General features: G+C 42.4%; 2 protein-coding genes and 1 long non-coding RNA gene across 8 annotated transcripts in view; 2 read left to right on the top strand and 1 right to left on the bottom strand.

The window, feature by feature from the left end:
• LOC115749653 (toll/interleukin-1 receptor-like protein) overlaps window positions 1–19670 on the top strand; it is a 35688-nt gene extending 16018 nt beyond the window's left edge. Inside the window, exons 4-5 of the mRNA XM_048277721.1 lie at window positions 18799–18815; window positions 19505–19670. The gene's annotated coding sequence lies outside the window, so the exon portion shown is untranslated. The remainder of the gene's footprint in view (window positions 1–18798; window positions 18816–19504) is intronic.
• Window positions 1–23054, top strand: part of LOC115749655 — a 145755-nt gene that overhangs the window by 72023 nt on the left and 50678 nt on the right. For 3 of the 6 annotated variants that reach the window (XM_048277725.1, XM_048277724.1, XM_048277723.1), the window contains exon 2: window positions 17174–17269. The exons of 1 other annotated variant lie outside the window; for it this stretch is intronic. In XM_048277725.1, coding sequence (XP_048133682.1) covers window positions 17207–17269 — 63 coding nt within the window. In that variant the 5' untranslated portion in view covers window positions 17174–17206. 2 more of the 6 variants (XM_048277727.1, XM_030686562.2) reach the window with 2 other exon arrangements.
• Window positions 18837–19481, bottom strand: LOC125314752. The gene is made up of 2 exons (XR_007198183.1): window positions 19373–19481; window positions 18837–19178 (listed from the first exon to the last, which is right to left on the bottom strand). It is a non-coding gene; the product is annotated as an uncharacterized LOC125314752 (long non-coding RNA).

Here is a 23054-nt window from a genome sequence, read left to right as displayed (position 1 = left end):
TTTCGGATTAATGAATGACCCTAAATAAAAATATGCCTAAAGATAATTATCTTTCATATTTTAATGTTCGGGTTTGCCTAATCCCTAACATATTAAAGATAAATTATTTTAGACATGAAAATCAATGCTAATATGCATATTATATCCTAGAATGCATATCTAAATTAACTTGTTCTAAAAAGTAAATTAACGTGCAAATATCTACATGATTTTAATTTAAGGATGCAAATTTATCTAAAAATGCGATGTAATATTTTTTAGAATTTTAAATATCACGCAAGAGAATATTCATTCTAAAGATATTATGCCAATCAAATCAATCAAGAAAGTGGATATCTCAACCGATTTTTGAAAACATTTTGCAAATATCCGAATCCAATCTTTAATCCGTAATCTTACGGTTAACGATTGAATTCAAATCCTTGCTCGTGTGGCAAGTTGCGGATTAGGAGATTTTCCTAATCGATCACATTTTGAAAGATTTTTGATATTTTGAGTATCTTGGATATGTTCAAAATATTTTTTTTTTTTTTGAATTAACCAGATTATCAACAAGATTTTAGAAATATCTCAATCAAATCACAAAATTTATTCAGAATTCTTGGTTGCTAAATTTAACGTGCAAATCTTCCAATCAAGGCAACCGAATATTGAATCTTGCAAAACAACCTCCAAGATATGTAATCCTTACATTTTTAAGCACACAATTTCCAAATTAAAGATATGCTGCCAATTTTTAGATGCTCTAACTGGATAACATACTTGATAGTGCAAAATATGGCATCATTCAAATAACATGCAATCGAAGCACTAAATCAAGCAAAACGAGCAACATAATCTTCGGAATATTAAATCAAGAGATATACCTAAATTCGAAAATTCGCTTTTGGAATTTGATTTTTGCACCCGATTCGCAGATGACACTTTGAATTTGCCGCTAGCTTTGGGGAATGACTCTCGCGGGATGAACTTGGCTCGGACGAGAGATTCCTCAGGTAAGGCAACGATGGGAAGGATTCTCCTTCGACAACAAAAAAGCTCAAATCTTCGATAGAATCTTCAAGTGGCCTCGATGAGGTTGTCAAGTATGAAGGCGCAAGCCGGCCCGTCGAAGAAATAGACGATGCCCTTGCTGTTGATCGGCCATTTGTTCCGCGCTGCTCTGCCACAATTTTGACGCCATTGCTTTTGGAGACCAGTGATGAACCCTTTACTGCTCTTGCCTCACCTCGGGCTGCATCATCTAACATTGCATTGATAGTCGGGGTAGCTCACGGAGAGCCCTCTTCTTCAGCTCCAACCGTTGCTTCGATATCGCTAATCGACAACCCGCCGCTTACCCGGACCGTTCAAGATCCTCCAGTTGCTTCTACCTCTTTGGCGCCTGTAGGAGACGTCCAAGTCTATTTCGCTAGCTTATCCCGCTCTTCTTCCGACCTTCCAACTGCGCCTCGGAGCGACGTTACTCCATCTACGGTGACCTTCAGCAAACCGAAGATCATGTTATCCCGCTCTTTGGATCTAACTTACTCTGAGGTTGCTTCTTTCGTCAATGATCCGGAAGCTCTTTAGGAGATCAAGGCAGTTATGGAGGAACTGGTCAACGGAGAAGCTAGCACGAAACTTCCCGCAAGCCTGGTTCAACAACTTAGAATTTTCTTGGATCATTTCTCCACAGGCTCCGAGCATTTCCGTCAAAAACAAAATCAAGTGATTGCTCTTGCTAAATATGTTGGCCGGTCCTTCACACCCAGCATCGAGACCGAGGAAGTAGAGCAGCTTGTGAATCGGGAAAGGCAATCTTTGCAATCTATCATTACTAAGATTGCCGACTTGAACGAGCGGGAGCTTGACTTGAGCGATAAAGACTAGCGATAGAGAAAGAAATGGAAGAGATCCAGCGTCGGTGGTCTATATCTTCTCACCACACTGCCGCTGAGGAACAACTTAAAACGTTTACTATTTCCTTAGAGGAGAAGAAACAAGCCGACCACACTCGGATGGCAAGAGTGGAAGCAGAACGACGACAAGCTAGAAGCGTTGGCCTTGATCGCAATAGGAAGTTTGAGTCTATCCTTTGTAGCTTGCTTAAAGCGGCCCAAAGAATCCCGTATCCCGAGCCTTGTTAATGAAATCATGCGTTTTCGCGCCAAAATTTACCACGTCTTTGAGCAACGTGACCTCTCCACGTTCACCTGACCGTCCACTTACTCGGGTCGGTTCCTCGGTACCGCCAATATAACAGCGTCTTTGAACGTATGTTGATTAACCATGGCGGACTTTTATCCCGATAGCTTAGGTGTCCATGCGACCATATGTCTGTCGCGCCTTAGCGGTCTTTCTCGCTATGAGGATGAAGGAAAGGTAGTATTGTCCTTCATGGACTGTAAATCAAGAAACGGTCATATTAGCTTGGGTCCGCACCTTACACGCTTGCCACCTCCTTCGATGCTAACGGATTGTTTTCCTCGTAGCATTAAAGAAACCTCACCCATTGAACAATCAATTATCTATGCTTCGCCTTCGTTGTCGAATAATCATAGATTCTCTTCATATCCGTCCTTCGATAGTCGATTTATAACTGGTATAAACGATTGGAGAGAGAGCTAGTCACCGTCTGGGCATAGGCCAGGATCGACATCCTATTATCATTCTGCGGTATGGCCATGATCCCTTGGAATATGTTCTTATTGGCAGCTTGTGTTGTTTCCGGTCACCTTCATCAAACTGCTTCTTTTTTCCCACCGGTTCCGTGACCTCTACCTTGCTTGATATTTGGTCGTTGACTGGTCTTTCTCCATTTGTCGAGTGTGATATCCAACTCCCAAGTGACCAACCTCTACTTAACATGGCTCGTTGCCTCAATCTTCCTTATGATGAATTCATGGATCACCATGCCAAAATTTTGGGACCCGTCTGTTCAAAGGAACATACCGCTTTTCTACCGTGTTGGCTCTGCAGGTATGTCTTCTGTCTCCCCACGTATCAAGTATCTTCGAAGTTTCTTGATGTAGGGTGTGCACTTGCACGAGGTATCAATGTTGGACTAGGCCGGATGTTCTTGGCCGCCTTATACCGTGGTCCGGCGGATGCACAACTTTCACTTGTGGGTGAACATCCTTCTCCCTTTTCCGATCCCTTATGGATCCCGCACCGGTGGTTGCGGGTTTACTTTCCCTAAATGTTTCATGACGAAACATATTCTTCGACAACTATCAAAGAGAACCATGTGCCTATAGCTTTTAATCGAACCCTTCGACATACGTCCGATGGCTCCACGCCCTTCGACGATCTTCTTGCTGCATTGCTATCTCTTACTAGCTTTGATTTCTTCAAGCTATCTATTGAAGATGGTATTTACAGTTCCTTAAGCAGCGGCTCCGACACTCACCTTTTCTGGATGAGTGTTTTAGTTCCAAAGGACTTGGCTCTAAACTTGTCCGGGGGTGGCAAATTCTCATCGGGGTTCGAGATTTATAATCCTTATTATTGTGCTCGCCAATTTGGGCTCACTCAAGGTGTTCCCATGCCAGTGGTATATTCCATGAATTTCCCTTTTTATAACCAGAGGGCTGTTGTCGACATGATTTGCCACATCGAAATTGCATATGCTACTTTCAAGCGCTTCATGTTTACCAATTTCTCTGGTCACCCTTGTAGCTCTTCATTCTTCGAGAAATGGTAGCAAGGCTATAGTTCTTTTTTGTTCCCCGATGGCATGACCAATGTTCTTTCCAGGTCCGTTGAACTCCCTTGGGCTTACTGCATCCCCTAAGGAAGTCCGCTTCACTATTCATGCTGAACGTTGTACTCGACCAGCTAGCTGATGAAGGTAAGCCTTTCCTTAGTCTTCTTGTTAAGGATTTGTGCTAAATCGATCTTCGTCATATCACAGGTGATTCGCTAGCCTCCGACGGTCATACTAAAGGAATTTCCAGCGACGCGTAGGTTGTTCCCATGAATATGGCAAGTGTCTCAACCGGTCCGTCGAATATGTTTCGTACCAACTACCAATTCATCCATGCCAAATGGCTACACCTTCATGATCTTCTGGAAGAAGGATATACCAATATATGTCATAATGTGGCCATCGAAAATGAAGTCAGAGATCTCCTTACTTTCCCGGCTCATTTGCCTTACCCAATCCAATGTCATGCTTTGGAGTTTGCGATCAATGAACTTTTTCTTACATTCAGATCGGCCTTGAAGTCATATAAAATGAAGCAACAGGATCTAGAGGTTATCGATGAACTGGAAAAGGCCTCTCTCCTTGCCGACGAAGAGCTGTCCCGTCAACGTGGTATGCTCAATACTTTAAATAATGACGAACGTACCACCTTGCAAGCTTTATCTGTTCAGCTAAAGGTGATCAAACAGTAGGAGACTGTCTGCAACTCTCTACACCTTGAGTTGTTAAGGATTGGACACCAGAAGGCATCAATTATCGACGCTAATTATAATAGTGACATGCAGCTTCACGGTTTCATGCTAAGCATCGACCAGCATGTACTATAATCCACTGTTGTTCGACTTATATCCGCACGATTTTTTCTCTGATCTTGTTGTCATTATTTGGTCCATCCTTAGTGTGAATCTCCCAATTCTGACGTCGAAACCCGTATAGCTCAGCAAGGCATGATTTCAAAAAATCCCATTTTCCTTCGCGGCGTTTAAATGCTAGATGTCATTTCAAACCTATCCGGAAACCCGATAGCCACGGCTTTCTGATAGAAACTACGGATAACTAGGAACCGCTATCCACGTTACTAGGATTAACTGCACCTCTCCACTTTTCCACGATGCACTTGATTGCCTCGTAACTCGATACTCAACCACGATCATAACCGCCCTGGTAATCAGAAGATCATGGACGGATTCTGTGTATCATGAGATGAGACGTCGCTTGGACTTTCGTCTATAAGTAGCACCGCTCGTTTGAAGTAATTCCTCATTCAAACTTCTCAAAATAAGAGAACGAGCCTTCTTTCTTGCCAATATGAAGCCCACCACATCTTCCGCCTCATCATCTTCGCCTTTCACTCGTGAGTTCACCAATCTTTGGAGAGAAATCATTTCTCTCCTGGGCCATACTTACGCTTTATTGACAGTGCATCCTCGGGCTCTTGAAAAATTGAACTCTTTTCTAAAACGGGTCATACCGCCGAGTCTTCCCGTTGATCACCCATTACAAGCGGCCTACGATGAGTTCATGGTCACCTTTGACTATGGGCTCGAACCATTTCCAAACACGACATTGCCGAGCACGAACTATGGTGCAAGATAGAAGCGATTGAGAATGAAGAAGTGGACCACAAGGAGCTTTGTAATGTCCAAGAAGCCCTTCTCTCATCTCACTCCGGTGTCCTTCAGCTCTAAAACATCTTTTTTGACCACCTAAAGGTCGATCGGCGGCATCTGCGGGGGTCCTTGAAGGATTTTGAGTGTCAAGAGTATGAAGTGGGTGAGGCTTGTGAGGCTCGATCCTTGACTTCTGCCGAAGTCACCGCCGAGGCCTTAAAGACCATGGTAGACACCGCCAATGATCTTGTGCAGGCCCATATTACACGCTTTCAAGGGCTAGAGCGTGAAAGGGATGCTTTGGAAACTACGGCGAGCGAACTAACTCAAGCCAAGTATCGTGCCCAAGAGGAGAACACCTTACTCGAGGGTCGGCTACGCCATTTCATCGCCGCTTCAACGAGCATCTTAAGCAGAAGTGAGGGTGTACCAGCGAAGGCGAGAGAGAGAGAGAGAGAGAGAGAGAGAGAGAGAGAGAGAGAGAGAGAGTGGCGAGGAAAAATGTACGAAAGTCGTTTGGTAATGAATTGGCGTTTTTCACTCTGTGCCCCCTAATTCTTCTCTGCATTCCCACATAGATGGATAGAATTTTTTCAAATATTTCCCGTTGACGGATCACCGTAATTCTTGCCTATCGATCTCCATTAGCCGGTATGCATTCCCCGGGAGAACATTGGCTATCAAATACGGTCCCTTCCATTTTGGCGACCATTTATCGAATTTTTCGTTGTCAAGACTTGTAGGCAGAATAATTTTCCATACCAAATCTCCCACCTCGAAACGCTTAATCCTCACATGCTTGTTATACTCTTTGGCCACTCTTCGTTTATGAATCATCAACTTTTCCAAGGCTACAACTCGATTTTCTCCCAGCTCATCGATATTGGCATACATCATCTCATCGTCTTGTTCTTTCGCCATGTTGCCTTGAAGTTTTACTCTTAATGATTGTATAGTAATTTCCAGAGGCAATACAGCTTCTTGTCCATACATCAACATATAAGGGCTAACTCCAGTGCTTGATCTCTTGGATGTTCGATAAGCCTATAACACCGTTGAAAGCAGCGAATCCCACTCCCTTGGGTTATCCTCTAAATGCTTCTTTATTAGCCCGATGATTATCTTATTATAGGCTTCGCCCGACCATTAGCCCTGAGCATAATAGGGTGTTGAATAGATCATCTTGATTCCTCTTGACTTGGTGAAATCCAATATTTCTCGCCCTATGAAGATTGTCCCTTGGTCGGCGATTATAGTCTCTGGAATTCCAAACCGATGAATAATCCGCTCCTCGATGAATTCTTTCACCGTTCTCTGCGTCACGCTCTTGTATGAGACTGCCTCCACCCATTTTGTGAAATAATCCGTAGCTACCAGAATAAAACTATGCTTTTTCGATGATGGAGGATAAATTTTTCCTATTATATCCATTGCCTATCCTCGAAAAGGCCATGGCTTGACAATTGGGTTCATCAATGCGGCTGGCGCATGCTGAACGGGTCCATGCTTTTGGCACGACTAACAACTCTTAGCATAATCGATGCAATCTTTAGTGATTGTTGGCCAAAAATACCCATGCCGTCTTAGCAACCATTTTGTCTTTAAATCGGCTTGATGTGCTCCACGGATCCCTTCATGAACCTCTGTCATAGCTAGCATCGCTTCTTCTTGACTTATACACTTTAGAAGTAACCCATCGACCGTTCTGCGATATAGTTCCTCATCAATTAGCAAATACTTTAAGGCTTTTCTTTTGAAGTCTTTGTTATGCAATCCTGGGTTCCTCAAATAGCTCACTAAGGGGGTTCTCCAATCTTGTTGGCTAAGGTCCTGGCCCGAACTCTAAACCTTTTCACTTTCGACCATCATCACCCGTGCCTCTATCGAAGGCAAAGTTTTTGTTTGGGTGATAATATGATCAACCAGTTCCTTCGATATTCGATACCCGGATGCCACTTGAGCTAGCTCATTGGCTTCTGAATTTTCGCTTCTTTTGACGTGGATAAGCTCATACTCGGTAAAGTTCGAAAGCAACTCCTTCGCCAAGCGGTGTCTCACGATGTTTTCACCGAGGCATTGATATTCTCCTCTCAATTGTCTAATCACCAATTGAGAATCGCCCTTTATTTTTGTTGATTTGAGCCCCATGTTAATTAGGACATTCAGTCCTACGATCAAAGCTTCATATTCGGCTTGATTATTTGAACATTCAAAATCAAACTTGAACATAAGCTTAGTCTTTTGTTGATAGGGTGATATAATCATAATCCCAGCACCTGACAACCCGGATGTCACCGATCGGTCGAAATATAATACCCATGGTGCTATGTGAAGATAATTTTCATCATCTTCTACTTTCAAACCTGATGGGTATTCCGTAATGAAGTCGGACACTACCTGCCCTTTTACTGCTTTGAGCGGCATGTAAATTAAATTGATCTCTATCAGAGTAAATGCCCATTTCGCGACCCGGCCTTTTATGATTGACCCGAATAGCATGTATTTAATTACATCTGTTTTGCAAATTACATACACCATGGTCGGTAGCATATAATGTCGTAATTTGGTACAAGCAAAGTACAATGATAAGCACAACTTTTCGATGGGTGTGTATCTTGTCTCGGCGTCATTGAGCATCCTACTTAGGTAATATACGGCCTGTTCTTTACCCTCTTCATTTTCTTGGGTCAGCATACTCCTTATCGTTGTATCACCAACGGATAAGTATAACTTCAATGGTCTTCCCTCGTTTGGCGGTATCAACACTGGTGGCTTACTCGGGTATTCTTTTAACTTGTCGAAAGCCGCCCGATGTTTCTCCTCCCACACGAACTCTTGTTTATTCTTCAACTTGAGCAATGGAGAAAAGACTTCGATCTTTCCCGACAGGTTAGCTATAAAACATCGTAGGAAATTCAATTTCCCGATCAACATCTACAACTGCTTCTTATTAATGGGGGGCGGCAACTTTAAAATAGCCTCAACTTTGTTCTTATCTATTTCTTTACCTTTATGATGAAACAGAAACCCTAGGAAATTGCCAGCCCTTATCCCAAAGGCACATTTCAAAGGATTCATTTTTAATTTAAACTTGCGCATTCTAACAAAAGTCTGTTCTAGATGGTCCGGATGACTTACTTGGTCTGTCTTAAGGATGACATCGTCAATGTAAACCTCCATGAACCTTCTAATCATGTCATGGAAAATAAAGTTCATTGCCCTTTGATAAGTGGCGCCAACATTCTTTAGTCCAAATGGCATAACGATCCACTTGAAAGTACCGCTAGCCCCAGGACACCTAAAAGCTGTCTTGTGGACGTCTTTCGTTGCTATGAAGATCCGATTATACCCAGAATGCCCATCCATAAGGGACATAATCTCATTATTGGAAGCCGAGTCGATCAACACGTCGGCCATAGGCATCCGATACTTGTCCTTTGGCGTAGCCGCATTGAGATCACGAAAGTCAATGCATACTCTAAGCTTACCATTTTTCTTTCTGATCGGCACGATGTTGGACAGCCATTCGACATACCTCGCCGTCCTTATGAAACCGGCAGAAAGGAAACGCTCAATTTCCTCCTTGACTTTGAGGACCACTTCTAGAGCAAACCTTCTCGGAGACTGTTGGTGTGGTCGAAATTCCCTTTTGATTGGTAATCGATGTTCAACCACCTTTCTATTCAGGTCGGGCATTTCATAGTAGTTCTAAGCAAAACAATCCTTATATTTCCTTAATAGCCTCACCAACTGACCTTTAAACCGTTGATCAAGCAATTTACCGACGTAAGTTGGTTGTGTGCAAGCTTCGTCTCCGTGATTTACCTCTTCTAATGGGTCTTGAGCTTGAACCGCCTTACCGTCTTCCTCGATTAGAGAATCTTCGAAATCCTGAATTCTATCTATCACCTCGTTAGATCGACCAACTTGTTCGGCCTTACAGGCCGAATACCCATTAGTAAGGGCTTGCATTAATGGTCCGGTTCCCATGAACAAACCGGCCGGGTGATTCCGCCGGTTCCTTCCTTGGGATCCACTCGGTGTTTCCCTTGTCGAATCGACAGAATGCGATATCTCTTAGGTCAACCTCAGGGGGTTCGGATATACGAAGGCGGTCATCCATCATGACCTTATCTCGTCCGGATATACGAGTTCAAGTCACGCAAGTTTGTGGGTTAGCTTTATGTATTCTACCTTATCCCCATTCCAAAATGCTAACATTTGGTGCAGTGTCGATGAGACACACTTGTTTTCGTATATCCAGTCTCTCCCTATAAGGAGGTTATATGACTCGTCGGCATCCACAACGCAGAAAGATGCCCTCGATGTTTTGGATCCGACGGTCAAATTTGCCACATACATGTCTTTTACTTTGGTGATCTCGCTAGTAAAATCAGACAACCGAATGTTTAATGGAATAATCTCATCATCGTTACTTCCTATTTTCTTGAAGAAGCGATATGAGATAAGATTTAATGTTGAACCTCCATCTACCAACACCTTCATTATCGGCAGCCCATTAATCTTGACATTTATATTGAGCGACTTTAAATGATTCAAGATCTTCTCCGGTGGTTTTTTGAATTCTATGATTTCCTCGACATCGAAGCGTAACCGAGCACTCTCCTTTTTTTGTACCATTGCTTCCTCATTGTGACCAATCAAAGGCGACTACGATCGAAACTCATTAGGTAACTCAACTCGGACCACACAAGAGCTTAGGGGCGACACCGCCCTGCTTGTGCGATCTCCGAATTGATACTTTGGTTTTGGGGAGTTCCGGAATTCAAGTTGTCTGCAGCCTTTTTTAGTTGGTGGTGCTTCCTCCGGTTTGCTTCTCCGGACCATATTTCTCGCTCCTTGAGGTCTAGGACGACTTGGAGCCGTGGTCACCAGCTCAAGGTTAAGCAATGTAACCCGTCGATGTAGCATGTGAGCTCTTCTTTTCCTTTACGCCTCCTTTTTCTAGTGCGAGATCATGACCTCCTTTTCTTTTCGAAGCTGTGTCACCTCATACCAGGATCCTTCCAAGGGATCGCTAGGGATTTTAAGAGTCCTCTAGTATCGGGGCCTGGATGAAGCATAATAATTTGATTGGGCATTATTGTCGAATTGCTTCTCCCACCCGTTCTTCCCTTGAGGGTAAGCTGGTGGAGGGCCATAGCTCACATAATAATCAAATTTTCCGCTCTGTTCTCCTAAGGTGTCAATCGTGGGATCTCCTTTTCTGTATTGCTGTGCGAATGACTTGTGAAATTTCCGTCAAATAGGAGCTTCTGCTGGCATCACTTTCTTGTTTTGAGTTGACCGTCTAAATTCCCGATTGATCCGACCTACCCACCGGTCATCATCTCTGTGTCGATCTGTTCTTCCCAACTCACGCCCGCAACGAGTACAAAGATTTGACAACTTGTGTCCCTTACCTAATTGTCGCAAAGATACCATTTCGGTCATCACTGGGAAAGGGTTTATGTCTACATCCATAGGAGATTTGCCTTTGTCATCGACGAACTTGATTTTTCCTTGTTGAATAGCTTCTTGGATATTCTTCTTGAGAACCAAGCAATCTGAGGTGTTATGGCTCCATGAGTGATGCCATTTACAATACCTTTTTCCATCCATCTCCTCCTTTGTCGGTATCTTTTGACCTTTCGTCAACCTAATTTGTCCATCAGCTAATAGCATGTCGAAAATTTCTTCCGCTTGATTTGCATCAAATGAATAGTATACCGCTTCCTTGGCCTTAGCCATGACGGTTGATTTCTCCTTCATCTTTGCCGGCTTCATTGCTTGACAAGTTTATGGCTTATCTATGATTAGTTGAGCGACGCCTACTTGACAGACTTCTGTTGGCTCTTCGACGAAATCTGCAAATTCGAGAAAACTTATATCTCCCCTCCGAGTATGTCTTTTGTCTCTTTCCTTGAGCAGAGTTTCGTGTTTAATGGCCATAGTAGATAGCTCGAACAAGTCCGTACATGAATGTCCTACCATCCCGTCCCGTATCTTGAACTTTAGCCCATTGAAGGCGAATTCTGCAAATGTCTTTTCAAGTAAAGGAACCAGACATTTATTCCTAGCTTTCTTGAATCTCGCGATAAATTGATCGACGGTTTCATTCGTCATTTGCCTCATTGTCGACAAATCAGCAATCGACAAATGTCGCACGGCCGGCTGGGAATGGCTATGAAATAGATGTTCCATCTGTTCCCAAGCCAATACTGAATTTGGTGGTAGGGCGGTATGCCATGTAAATGTTGTCTTCGATAAAGAAAGTGGAAACAATCTTAACTTCCAATGATCAGCATGAGTAGCGTCTCCACATAAAGCTAAAAAGCGATTAATGTGCTCGTATGTAGACTGCTCATCTTCACCAATGAAGAGTGTAAACTCTGGTATCTTAAATCCTCTTGGATATGGGACAAGTATCCATCCAATCGATATGGTTTTCGATAAACATTAATTATGTACCCTGCCATTGGATCATTATACCCAACCACGGGGTCTACGGCTAGCTGGTTTGGATACATTGGTTGATAAGGTACTTAATACCCCGGTTGTTGCGAGCTTGATGCCCCGGGCTGTAGGGTTAGCTGAAGAACTTGAAATATTGGTCGAGGAATTCGTGCTCGCAACCGTAGCTGAAATCTTTGTTGCGCATATTGCTGTTAAGCATGATACCCTGGCTATAAGGGTTGATCGGATCCGTAACTTGGGGCAACCGGTCTTGCCCCCTAGCTTGGCCCTACCCCCTAGGGGGAACGGGTATCGCTCCTTCATCGATCATGGGTGCAAGCGGCTCATTCATTGGGACGTGAGCAACAATAGGTTGAATAGCAAGCACAGCCTGTCGGTTAACATATCCTAACGTCTCAATCGGATCTACATTTACTTAAGGGTTAGAACCATCACCCGACACAGCAGGAAGGACTTCTCCTTGCTGCAAAATTCTTGTAGGCGCCACTGGCGGCAAGTTTTGCCCAGCATGACCCATGTTTGTTTGTGCAGTGGTTGGAGCAACGGGATTTCTAGCGGGTATGATTGAGTTCCCACCTTGAGGTTGCACCAAAGTCCCATGTTCACCCGAGGCACACTCATGGTAAGTGTTAATGATCAATGGTCTAACAACGTCGGTTATTCGTTGAACCATATGGTCCGCAAACTTGTTTTGGACTTCTTCAGCAGTACGTCTTATCGACGATAACATGACAGGTGTCATCTCCATGTTCCTTCCGGGCTCTTTAACATGATGTTGAGGTGCCTCATCATTGTTACCCTGGACCTGGTTCCCAGGTCCATGAGCTGCAATTGATGATTCCTCACGATGCACTCCTTCCATGGGCTCGCCCGCAATGCCGTCTGCATTGTTACGTCCTCTCGTTCGTGGCCTAGCACTTTCTCGAACTAACACCCGAGTCCTACCGGGCGTACCAAAAAAGATTATCGCTCGTTAAAAATCCTTCGACTAAGCCCAAACGGGTTCCCGGGCCTTGGCCCAAGTGAGGTTGAGGCCCAAGAGGATTATCCACGCGGGAATCTTTTATCGAACTTAATCCGTTCATTTTCCAATGAGGAGTCTTAGGTGAATTTTGGACAGAGAGTGTCAAATGCAAAAGATACTTATATCGACACAAAAGGCGTGATACAGACTCTTGGCAATCCGACAGCCCGCTCATTCGATAGCAAGATCAACTTCGACGTACTAAGACTTGGGATTTGGCTTCGGAATTTAATCAACGAGGCCAAACCAAAACTGTAGGATACAATGCCGGAATCTAATCGACGACACTAGACGGTGGATGTAGGACACAATACCGGAATTTAATCAACGGTATTGGACAGGATGGACGATAGGAACAACACCGAAATTGAATCGACGGTATTGAACCTAATGAGTAGAAGCCGGAATTTAATCGACGACACCTAACTCTGAATATAAACCTCACCGAAATTGAATCGACGATGAGAATCTGGAAGCTATAACTAAACTAAGGGCTAAAGGCTAAATATAAAGACGAGTGTTTATGTGTATTTTTTTGTTGTTGGGGTCCCCGAGCTTATTGTGGCTGTGATGTATTTATAGACCAAGTCCGGTAACCGTTGAGCGGTTATTTTCTTCGGCTCCATGTTCTAATCTTTTTTGATAAGCCATGTGGGTGGCCCCTTGGTGGTTCCTTAGTTTCCGCGCTCTTTCTTTTCACCCCGTGGGGATTACCGCCAATCTTTCATTAACCGCTCCGATCGTGACTCTCTTCGCGCGCTTCTCCTTTCGTCTTTCAAGGAAGATGTCGCCAAAATTTTTTCTGACACGTGGCATTTCCGAGGTTCTTCTGAGTCTTTCTTTAGTGCTCTTACCCGTAGGTGATCAAAGCTCTTGCTCGTCACGTGGCCCTCACCCAGGGGGTAACCTTAGGTGTTAACACTATTGTTCACGCGTCGAGAGCTTCGTTTCACCAGTTTCTCCAACCACCAGAAAATTTCTCTCTCGAAGTCTCCATCTCTTTCAAAGCAGTGGTAGAATTTTCCTTTTTCCAAGGGATTTTTTGGCCTTGTCATGTTCCTAATTCTTCAACTGCATTTACTTTCTTGCGCGACTGTCCCATCTGTACGCAATGGGGAAGCTGAATGAGACGTGGGAAAAGGACTGACTTGAGCGTTGGCTGAGGGCGGTGAGAAGTTGGGGATTGAGCGACGCCTTCACCCGCAAACAAAGATGGGGATCGAAGGACACCTTAGCATACCCGTGAACGAAGCTGTGGCCGAGGTGCCGAGATGGTTCAGGGTGGTTTCCGTGGAGGAGGAACAGGCGGTGATGCTCGTTCTCCATCTGGCTGAGAAGAAGACAGATTACATTGGGATGGGCCGGCCGGGGTCTTTGTGCCCTAGTCAATGGCTAGCTGTCCCCATTGGCCCATCCCCCACCCATCACTGGCCATTGCCGGCGATGGTGGTGCAGCGACCCCTCGTAGCTACAACTTGGGTGTTCTTTCTTTTTTTTATATATAATTTTTTAAGCTTATTTTTTAGTTTTTAGCTTTTTAAATTTTTTAATATCACTTGGAATTTTTTTTAATTAATTTTCGGCTTTTTCTTATTGCTAACTGGGATCTTTCGCTGAGCCACGTAAGATTTTCGGTGACGCTCACTAAAGTTGGCACTTAAAGAATCGTTTTTCAAAAAAATTGGTATTTAAGCTATAAAAAAAAATATTGACACCAAAATAAGTATCGTACATAAATATTGGCACTTAAGTGTCGTTCTTCTCTTTTTAATCTATGAATTTATCAGTTTCTAATATTTGCACTTATGTCTTCTCTAGATTTAGTTAATCTATATCTTGTCATGATTCTGTTCGAGTCGCCACTGAACACGAAAATTCTCGGCGAAACAAATGGACAAAGAAAATCACAACATAAAGTAGGGTGAAAAGATTTATGTCTTTTGTAGACCATATAGTTTTAGTCTTTTAGATGCTATGCCCCAATATATTCTCATTGTTTCCAAATACGATCGAATCCTCTTATACAGAGTCTTGTCGGTGCTAATTCACAAAAAGCATTATATGCTCTCAAGTCTTTTCCTCTTTCTTTCCAACTCACAGCATTCAAATTTCGAAGAAAATAAAGTAGAACATATTATTCGTCCCGTAGGAGTATAGAATCACATTGTGAAAAAAAGAAGGAAGAGATATGTATACTAGAAGTCCTAAAATTTATCACGAAGGTGCAATTGACTCTTAAAACTTGCAAAAAATGTAATTAAATTTTAAAACTTGTCAAATTGGTGCAATCAAATCCTTCAGTTAATTACGCCAACTTTGGCTAATGAAAAATGCTAACATGTCTTTTCTCAATATTTTTACTTTCCTACGCGGCGATGATGTGTCCAAAACGATGTTGTTTTAGTTTAAATTCGATTTATACAAATTTTATTTAAATTAGATTAAATAATAATTGACACACAAAAAAGCGAAATTAAAACAAAAAAGGGAGAGTTGATTCCAAGCCGCCCCACCGACCATTTCCCCTAGTAATGGTGGGGCCGCGGTGGTGAGGGCCAACTCTCCCTTTTTCTAAAAAAGAAATTAGCTTATTTATTTATATAATTTAAATAAAATTTATCTAAAAATTCATGTTTGGATCAAAATGACGTTGTTTTAGTCTTATGTTTCATGTTTTAGCCACATCATTGTCACATAAAAAATAGAAAATATTTAAAAAATTTCGGGTCAGCATTTTTCACCAACTCAAGTTAGCGGATTTGACGGAAGGACTTGATTACATCAATTTGACAAGTTTTAGGATTTAATTACATTTTTTTTTATAAATTTTAGGACTCAATTGTACTTTTATAATAAGTTTTAGGACCTCTAGTATAAATAACTCAAAAAAGAAGATGAAATCATTTTCCGAGGGAAAAAAAAAGGAAGATGAAGAAGGCCTTCCAACTAGAGAGAGTTTCGTGGACTAGAATTGTTGCTAAGATACAACCACCACACTATTTTTTTTTTAAATTGACAGGATAGAAAAAGACGTCGTACTCGATTGTCCAAATGAAACGTTGACAGTAGGCTGTCATGTAAGTAGAACTTTTGTTCTTTCATAATCCTGTTTGTTGTTCAATCTTGTACAGTTACCATCTGTTATCAATGGAATAACGCAGTGGGAGCTGCCAAAAATCTGTATTTTGATTGTGATGATCAAACAGGTCAAATTAATTCACCACTTAAAATTGGGAACAAATCAAATTATTTAACTTTAACAATTCAGCACAATGTAACGACATCGTTTTGATCAAACATGTCTGACTAAGGGTTGCAAAATCTTGGGGCGACGGCGGGAGGGATCTTGCCGGGGGATGAGGCCCCGCGCACCAGGGCGACGGCGGCAAGGGCCAGCACGGCCGTCCCTTGGTTTTCCTTCCTACTTCTTTGTTTTTGTAACTTTAAAATTTAACTTATCCTTTTAGTTTAATTTAAATAAAATTTGGTTCAAAATTATGTTTGGATCAAAACGATGTCGTTTTAGCCTTCTCCTTCACGTAGGAGAAAGATTATAACAAAAAATCCACGTTAGCATTTTTTGTTAGCCAGATTGGACGAAGTTAATGTAATGGCTTGATTACATCAATTTGATAACTTTTAAAATTTGATTGCACTTTTTGAAAGTTATACGATACAATTGCACTTTCATTACAAGTTTTGAAATTTCAAGTGCACTTATTCCTATTAATAAAATGCCTCCTTATTTTGCCAAATAAGCATAACTTGAAAGCAATAATGATATTCCGGCCCAAAAAAAAAAGGAGATGATGGTATTGACAGTCCCTGAACTTTTTCTCAAAATTTAATGTGTTCCCTAAATCAATTTTTTTTTTTTCAATCTCACTTCCGAACTTTCAAAAGTCTGTTCCGCTAGTCATTATGTTAAGCTTATCGTCGTATCGCCACGGTATGTGCATTTTTCTGACTTGGACTGCTACATCAATGGTTATTAGACCAAAACAACAATGGAAACTCTTACACCATCCTCTCAAATTGGTAAACATTCTTACCCCCTCTTTTTTTCCCCTTTAGGCCGAGAGAGATGATGCGAAAACCGTAGTTTGCTAATGGGTAATAGTATGGCAAATTTAACGTCAAGTTAAATAAATTACGGTTACGGTGTTAAAAATTTTAATGGAAGAACTATATTGAGCGGAGTTTTTCAAGTTAGGACTGAATTGAATGAAAAAAAATTAGGACTCCATTGAAGTTGAAGAGAAAAAGCTAAGGGTCAAAATACCATGTAGGGTCAGCCGTTCCTACGGGAGTATATATTCTACCTCGTTCCAGAGTTCGTTCCTACAGCCGTTCTCCAAACGGGGAGAGAACCGATGGTTTCTGGGAAAAACCAGCGTCGCCAACCAAATGCAACGTCCGCCAGTTTCGGACACTTCGTTACTGGACAGGAAGATGCCCGCCGACAGCATGAGGTCCAGAGAAGTTCGGAGCTGTCGGGGGTCAACAGAGCATGAGTGCGAGGTGTTCTTGAGCTTTAGAGGTTCGTATACTCGCAAGGACATCGTCGATCACCTCTACCCTATACTGGTCGATGCCGGATCGACCGTGCCGATCTCCCTGTTCAGGGAAGCTGAGGAGCTCCCGATGGGCAGCCAGTTCAGCTCGCAGCTTCTGGATGCGGTCGCGCGGTCCGAGATTTCGATCCCCATCCTATCTGAGACCTATGCTGCCTGCAAATGGTGCCTCCGCGAGATCTTTCAGATGGTGGAGAACAGGAAGAGCACGGGACACGGGGTGGAGGCCTTCCATTTACCCAAGCTGAGCTTTGAGCCAAGGGATGTGGAGGCAGGGCAAATGGTGCTCAGAGGTGTCAGCTCCTTGAAAGGATGGGAATCAGAGAAAATCGCTAATGGGTATGTAATTTCGCCTCCATCTAAGCTCGTTGACTTTCTTTCAATGAGATCTTGCTGCTGTTATTCATCATTCATGGAATCGAAATCTAGTTTGTTTATAATCCTTTGCGATATGCTGCTGATATGGCCATGTTGTCCAATGGGATTCGGTATGATTGTTTGATTTCTCGTGTGTTGTTTATTGATAGGCACCAAGGAGATTATGTAAGAATAGTTGTTGAAACGGTTCTGAGTAAGTTACAGCAAGGTTTTCGAGTAGATGTCCCTCAGGCTTTGATTGGAATTGATGATCGTGTGGAGAAGACAAAAGGATTGCTGGACAGTATGCGATCAATTGGAATTTACGGCATGGGCGGCATTGGCAAAATCACTCTCATCTATGAATAATTTGTTCATGGCAGCTTCCTGGCAGATGTTCAAGAAATAACCGAACATTCTTCTCGATGGCATGGACAATTCGGGAAGTAGGATAATCATCACATCTGGATTTGAAGCTATACTTCGTCAAGGTGGAATTTGATTGGACGACAAGTATAAACTCGAGGAAATGAATGTGAACTATCTTCGAAATACCTTTTGGCATAACTATAGGAGGACTCACTTTAACTCTTGAGATTATAGGTTCATATTTGTGAGTGTAATCTAATAAGGAAATATGAGAAGGGCTGAAGCGATTAAGTAAAGAACTTCAAAATGTCCAAAAGATATTGAAGATAAGTTATGATGCATTAAAATATGGACATCAACAAATACTTCTCAACATTGCTTGTTTCTAAATCGTCATGGATAGCAACTTTGCCGGAGTACTATGGCGTTCATCCAGTTTGGTAATTGAAGAACTGAAGTCTAGATTACCGATGATGTGAGTAAGGATATAGTCAATTAAGAGATCTTGGTAAGGGATTGTGCTCCTAATAGGGTTATGGTGGTGGGCAAAGGAGATGGTTAATTAAGAGATAATGGTAAGGATGCAGGGTTAACATATGGTGGTGAGTAAATGATATAGTCAATCAAGTGATATTCGTTTTGTGCCTAGAAGGATGAGCAGGAGAACTGGTCTCTGGATCTTTCAAGAAGCCTTGAAAGTACTAGAAGCGAATAAGGTAACCTACAACCTATTTTTCCCTTCTCTCTTCGCTCTTATGTACTTATGTAATTCAATATGTCGCATCTGTTCTTATTTAATACTCCTTACCTACTAAATTTGCATAAGGGCAAGAGCGCTCCTGTTTCTAGGGATATCTCTCTTCCACTCTTTCGAATACCCATATGAAAAATTTCCAGTTGTAAATCTAAAGAATCGGGGAAGGAAAAGGGATGTTCCAGTGTAGAAACATTTACTTCTAAACACATAAATTACAATGCTTCACTGCACAGTGATAATACAAACAACTACAGCAAAGCCATAGCTTTACCAAACAGACACTTTATCATAGTGATATTATGAGAAAGCAGATAATCAGTTCCTTTTCATTGGTTTTGTGACTACATATTATTCTCTTGCTTTAAACAGCTTAACCCTTAAAGAAATCGATTTGTCTGGAATGATATCAGAGTGGGTCGCAAGTTTTAATCATGGTACTCATTGTGTTTGTTATATCTGTTACTGTTGTTATTGTGCTTGTTTTGCGGTCTGCAGTTGTCTATGTGGTGTGGTTACATTCGAATATGGTTTCATGTGTAAAGCTTCATATGCGAGTATGTGTTAAGTAATATGTCATATACATTGTGTTGACCTGAACTTTTTGTCCACATATGATGCAATACTAAGATATTCTGCGTTTGCTTGTAGGGTTCTGAAAAGGTTCAGGCCATTTTGTTTTGACAGAGATGGCACAGATGAAATAGTTGACCAAGATTGTAATAACTTGTGAAAATTTTGCTGGAGATTGTACGGAGTTGTTATCTGAATTAAGATGGCTTCTGTTGGAGAGTTGTCCTACATCTTTTTTGTCGCAGACAAATTTCATCTAGGTAAGTTAGTTGTACTCAGATTTATCGCGGAGCACTACGTCAAAGCACTTCGAAGTCCGCTGGTTTTCAGTAATAATCCCGAAATATATTCATTCCTCTAGATGGCAAAGCAGCTAAAAGTTCAGAAGCTTAATGGTTGTACACATTCAAGGTGTACTCCTGACCTGTCAGCCTTAAGAAAAATTGGAGACTCTAATCTTTGAACATGGCAACTCGTTAGCACGAATTCACTCTTCTATCGGGAAGGTCAAGAGTCTGGTTTCCTTGGACTTGAGGGACTGTAAGAATTTCGAGGAGCTACCTATTTTATTGGGTAGATAAGAAGAATCGAAAGAACTTTTAGATAGAACAACTATACAAGAAATTTCTGCATTTTCAGGTCTTCTGGAGATAGCTGGAGACGCATAATGGCAAGTATTGTCAATCATGATTTGTCAAACCTTGACTTGGGTTTCTGCACAAATTTCGCTCAAAACTTCTGGAGGCATTGGCTCCCTCATGAACCTGCCCATTTATCATTGTGCAATTCGTTGAGAAAGACCCTCGACTCAATGGGGATGTTGGAATCATTCACCAAACTAAACTTGTCTGGCTGGAGCATTACAGAGTTATCCGAGGAACTTGCAAACTTTAAGGACTCACGATGCTTGCTTCTAGTAAGATAAGGATGTTACCCAATGCTATCCAAAGGTTGGTAAAGCTCCTAGGGGAAATTGCTAGAGAATCAGTTGCTCGTCCTTCCTCAATAGGATTGAGTTTGGAGTATACATCCATCTCTTGACTTACCAGAAAGCATTGGAAATATTTCTTCTCTCCAACACCTTCTTTTACAGGGTTGCAGGGAACTTCAGTTGCTTCTTGAATGCATCCATAAGCTTTCTTCTCTCCATCAGCTTTGGTTTATGGCACTGCTACAAGCTTCAATTGCTGCCAGAGCTTCCTTCAGGATTAACACTTCGCAAGTCACCTGTCGCGACCCTCTCCGTCGGTCCGGATCGTTTAGGTTCCGGGCGGGGCGAGTAGGGTTAACGAGCCGATCCCCCCTTTTATATATATTTTTATGGGATCGCGAGTCTCTCCCAAGACCCATTACTCGAATCGCGATATCGGGTAAAATTTTTCAAATATCGAAATTGACCTTGTGTGGTCGGGTGGCATGTGCGATGTGTACATGCAATTTTGGAGTCGCCACCGATCGATTTATTGGAAGGTACGATCGGAAAACCTTACCGAGCGGTCGGGAGAAACCGTTCGGTTCCGCGAAAACCAGAGATTTTGGGTCCGGGGACTTGGTTACGCCAAATTTCATATTCGACGCCCTTTCGGTTACCGATGTCGATTGTTTTTCTAACCTAAGATTTCATGCAGATGTAATATCGGGTGAGGTAGGCCCTAACAATTCTAAGTTTTCACGCAGGATGGGAATTTTCTATCCTAATCAATCACAATCGAAAAAATTAATGCGCAATCAAAATCAATACAATCGATCAAATCAATCAAACAAGGTTCGATATGTCTAAAATGGCCCTATCGGCCCATACAAAAATCAAAAATTGGGTGTCGGAGTGATTTGGTAAAAATTTGGGGCGGAAGGCCCGGAAGGGTAGAATGGTCATTTTTGGGAGTTAGGGACCCGAAAATCACAAAATTAGGGTCGGGCCGATTGAATGTGGCCATTTTCCATTTTTTGTGATTTTATGGAATTTTTCTAATTTTTTCTATTTTTTTGGAATTTTCATTTATTTTTCAATAATATTGGAAATTCTCCGGATCGAAATTAATCGACCCTCGAAGTCTCAAAAATTTTCGATCCAGACTTTATGAGTCCCGAATCGATCTAGAAATTTTTAGAAATTTTTTATGAAAATCGGGGAATTTTTATGAATTTTCTAAGTATTTTTACCATTTTTTTTGGATTTTTGAAAATTTCTTTTTATTTTTATTATTATTTATTAAAGAACCGGACCGGGTCAACCCGGTCAACGGCCGGTCAACCCGGTCCGACCGCTCACAGAATACCCGCTCAACACAAAAACGGCACCGTATATGCATTTCTAAAATATTTTTTTGATTTTCTTTTTGATTTTCTAATATCAAATCCTAATATCCGAATATACACAAAAACGACGAACAGGCCGAGATCAACTCTTGGATCAATCTCAACCGTTGGCTCTTCCACTAAATGAAACGACGTCACTTCAAGGGCTTGCTTCAAAAACGGCGTCGCATCTCGCCATTTAAAAAAGACGGCCACGATTTATTTTAGATCTAATCTGAGCCGTCTACCCATCCTAATGCTAAAACGACGACGCACGCTTTAATAAAAGCGACACCGTTTTGAATTTTCTATTTTCTAATCTAATAAACGAATTATCTAAAATACGAAAATACTGATCCAACGGTCCAGAATCAAATCTAACTATTTACGGTGACCGTTGGATCAGATCTGACTCGGCTTATTCGCGCCGGCGACTAAGCCGAGTCGCCGACACCGTGGACCAATTGTACCACGCCACGTCGGACACGCCGACCACGTTGACCGCCACGTCATCGTCTTCAACCTCGCGCCCGGTGACACAACGAACGGCCGAGAACGTTCCGGCGAGATCCAATGGTGAGATCTCGCCGGAATAACACCAAATCAACGCCATTACACTCGCCTCACTTCACGCATTGACATAGTGAAAAATCAAGAGGTTTCATCCATTGAATCACTAAGAATCAAGCTCGCACGGGTTCGACATCTCGTAGTTCGATCAAGCAACACAGAGCACAATAGCCTAATTCTATCACACAGAAGCTCAAAAAGGAGTTGAGGAAACTTACCTCGAGTCCCGATTGGACTCGCGATGGCTAGAATAGCTTGACCGAAGTCCGGCCAGACCGAGGCATATCGAAGGTTTGACTCGAGGTAACCAAGCAAAATCGATGCGGGGAAAAGGATACGATCGTGGTTAGTGATGTTTAAGAAGCAAAACGCCTACGATAATTGAAAGAATCGTAGTCCGGAAGTCAAGATGCCATAGTTGCACAGTGACAAAACGCGAAGCTCGACTCACCGATTCAAGCGGTCTCGGGCGGCGCGGTTGGTGACGATCGTTTCCTTGATCCTTCTGCGAACTTCCGGAAGTAGTTTTGCAGCTTGAGGTGGCCTGAGATGACCGGGCGAGCGGTGCACGGCTCGAGCTCGAAACTCCGGCAATGGCGTCGCGAGACCCTCTCTCTCTAGCTTTCTCTCTCTCTCTCTCTCTATTACATTCTTGCGCAAGCCCAAATGAACTTTTTTTTTGCCTCTAGAATCTTCTCGGCCTTTTATACCCGGTTTCAAATTTGAGCGCGCACGGGAGCTCGAGTTGGCCGAAGCTCTC

The sequence above is a fragment of the Rhodamnia argentea genome, chromosome 4 (genome assembly GCF_020921035.1).
Source record: "Rhodamnia argentea isolate NSW1041297 chromosome 4, ASM2092103v1, whole genome shotgun sequence".
Lineage (NCBI taxonomy): Eukaryota > Viridiplantae > Streptophyta > Magnoliopsida > Myrtales > Myrtaceae > Rhodamnia > Rhodamnia argentea.
This window is presented reverse-complemented; position numbering and strand designations above follow the sequence as displayed.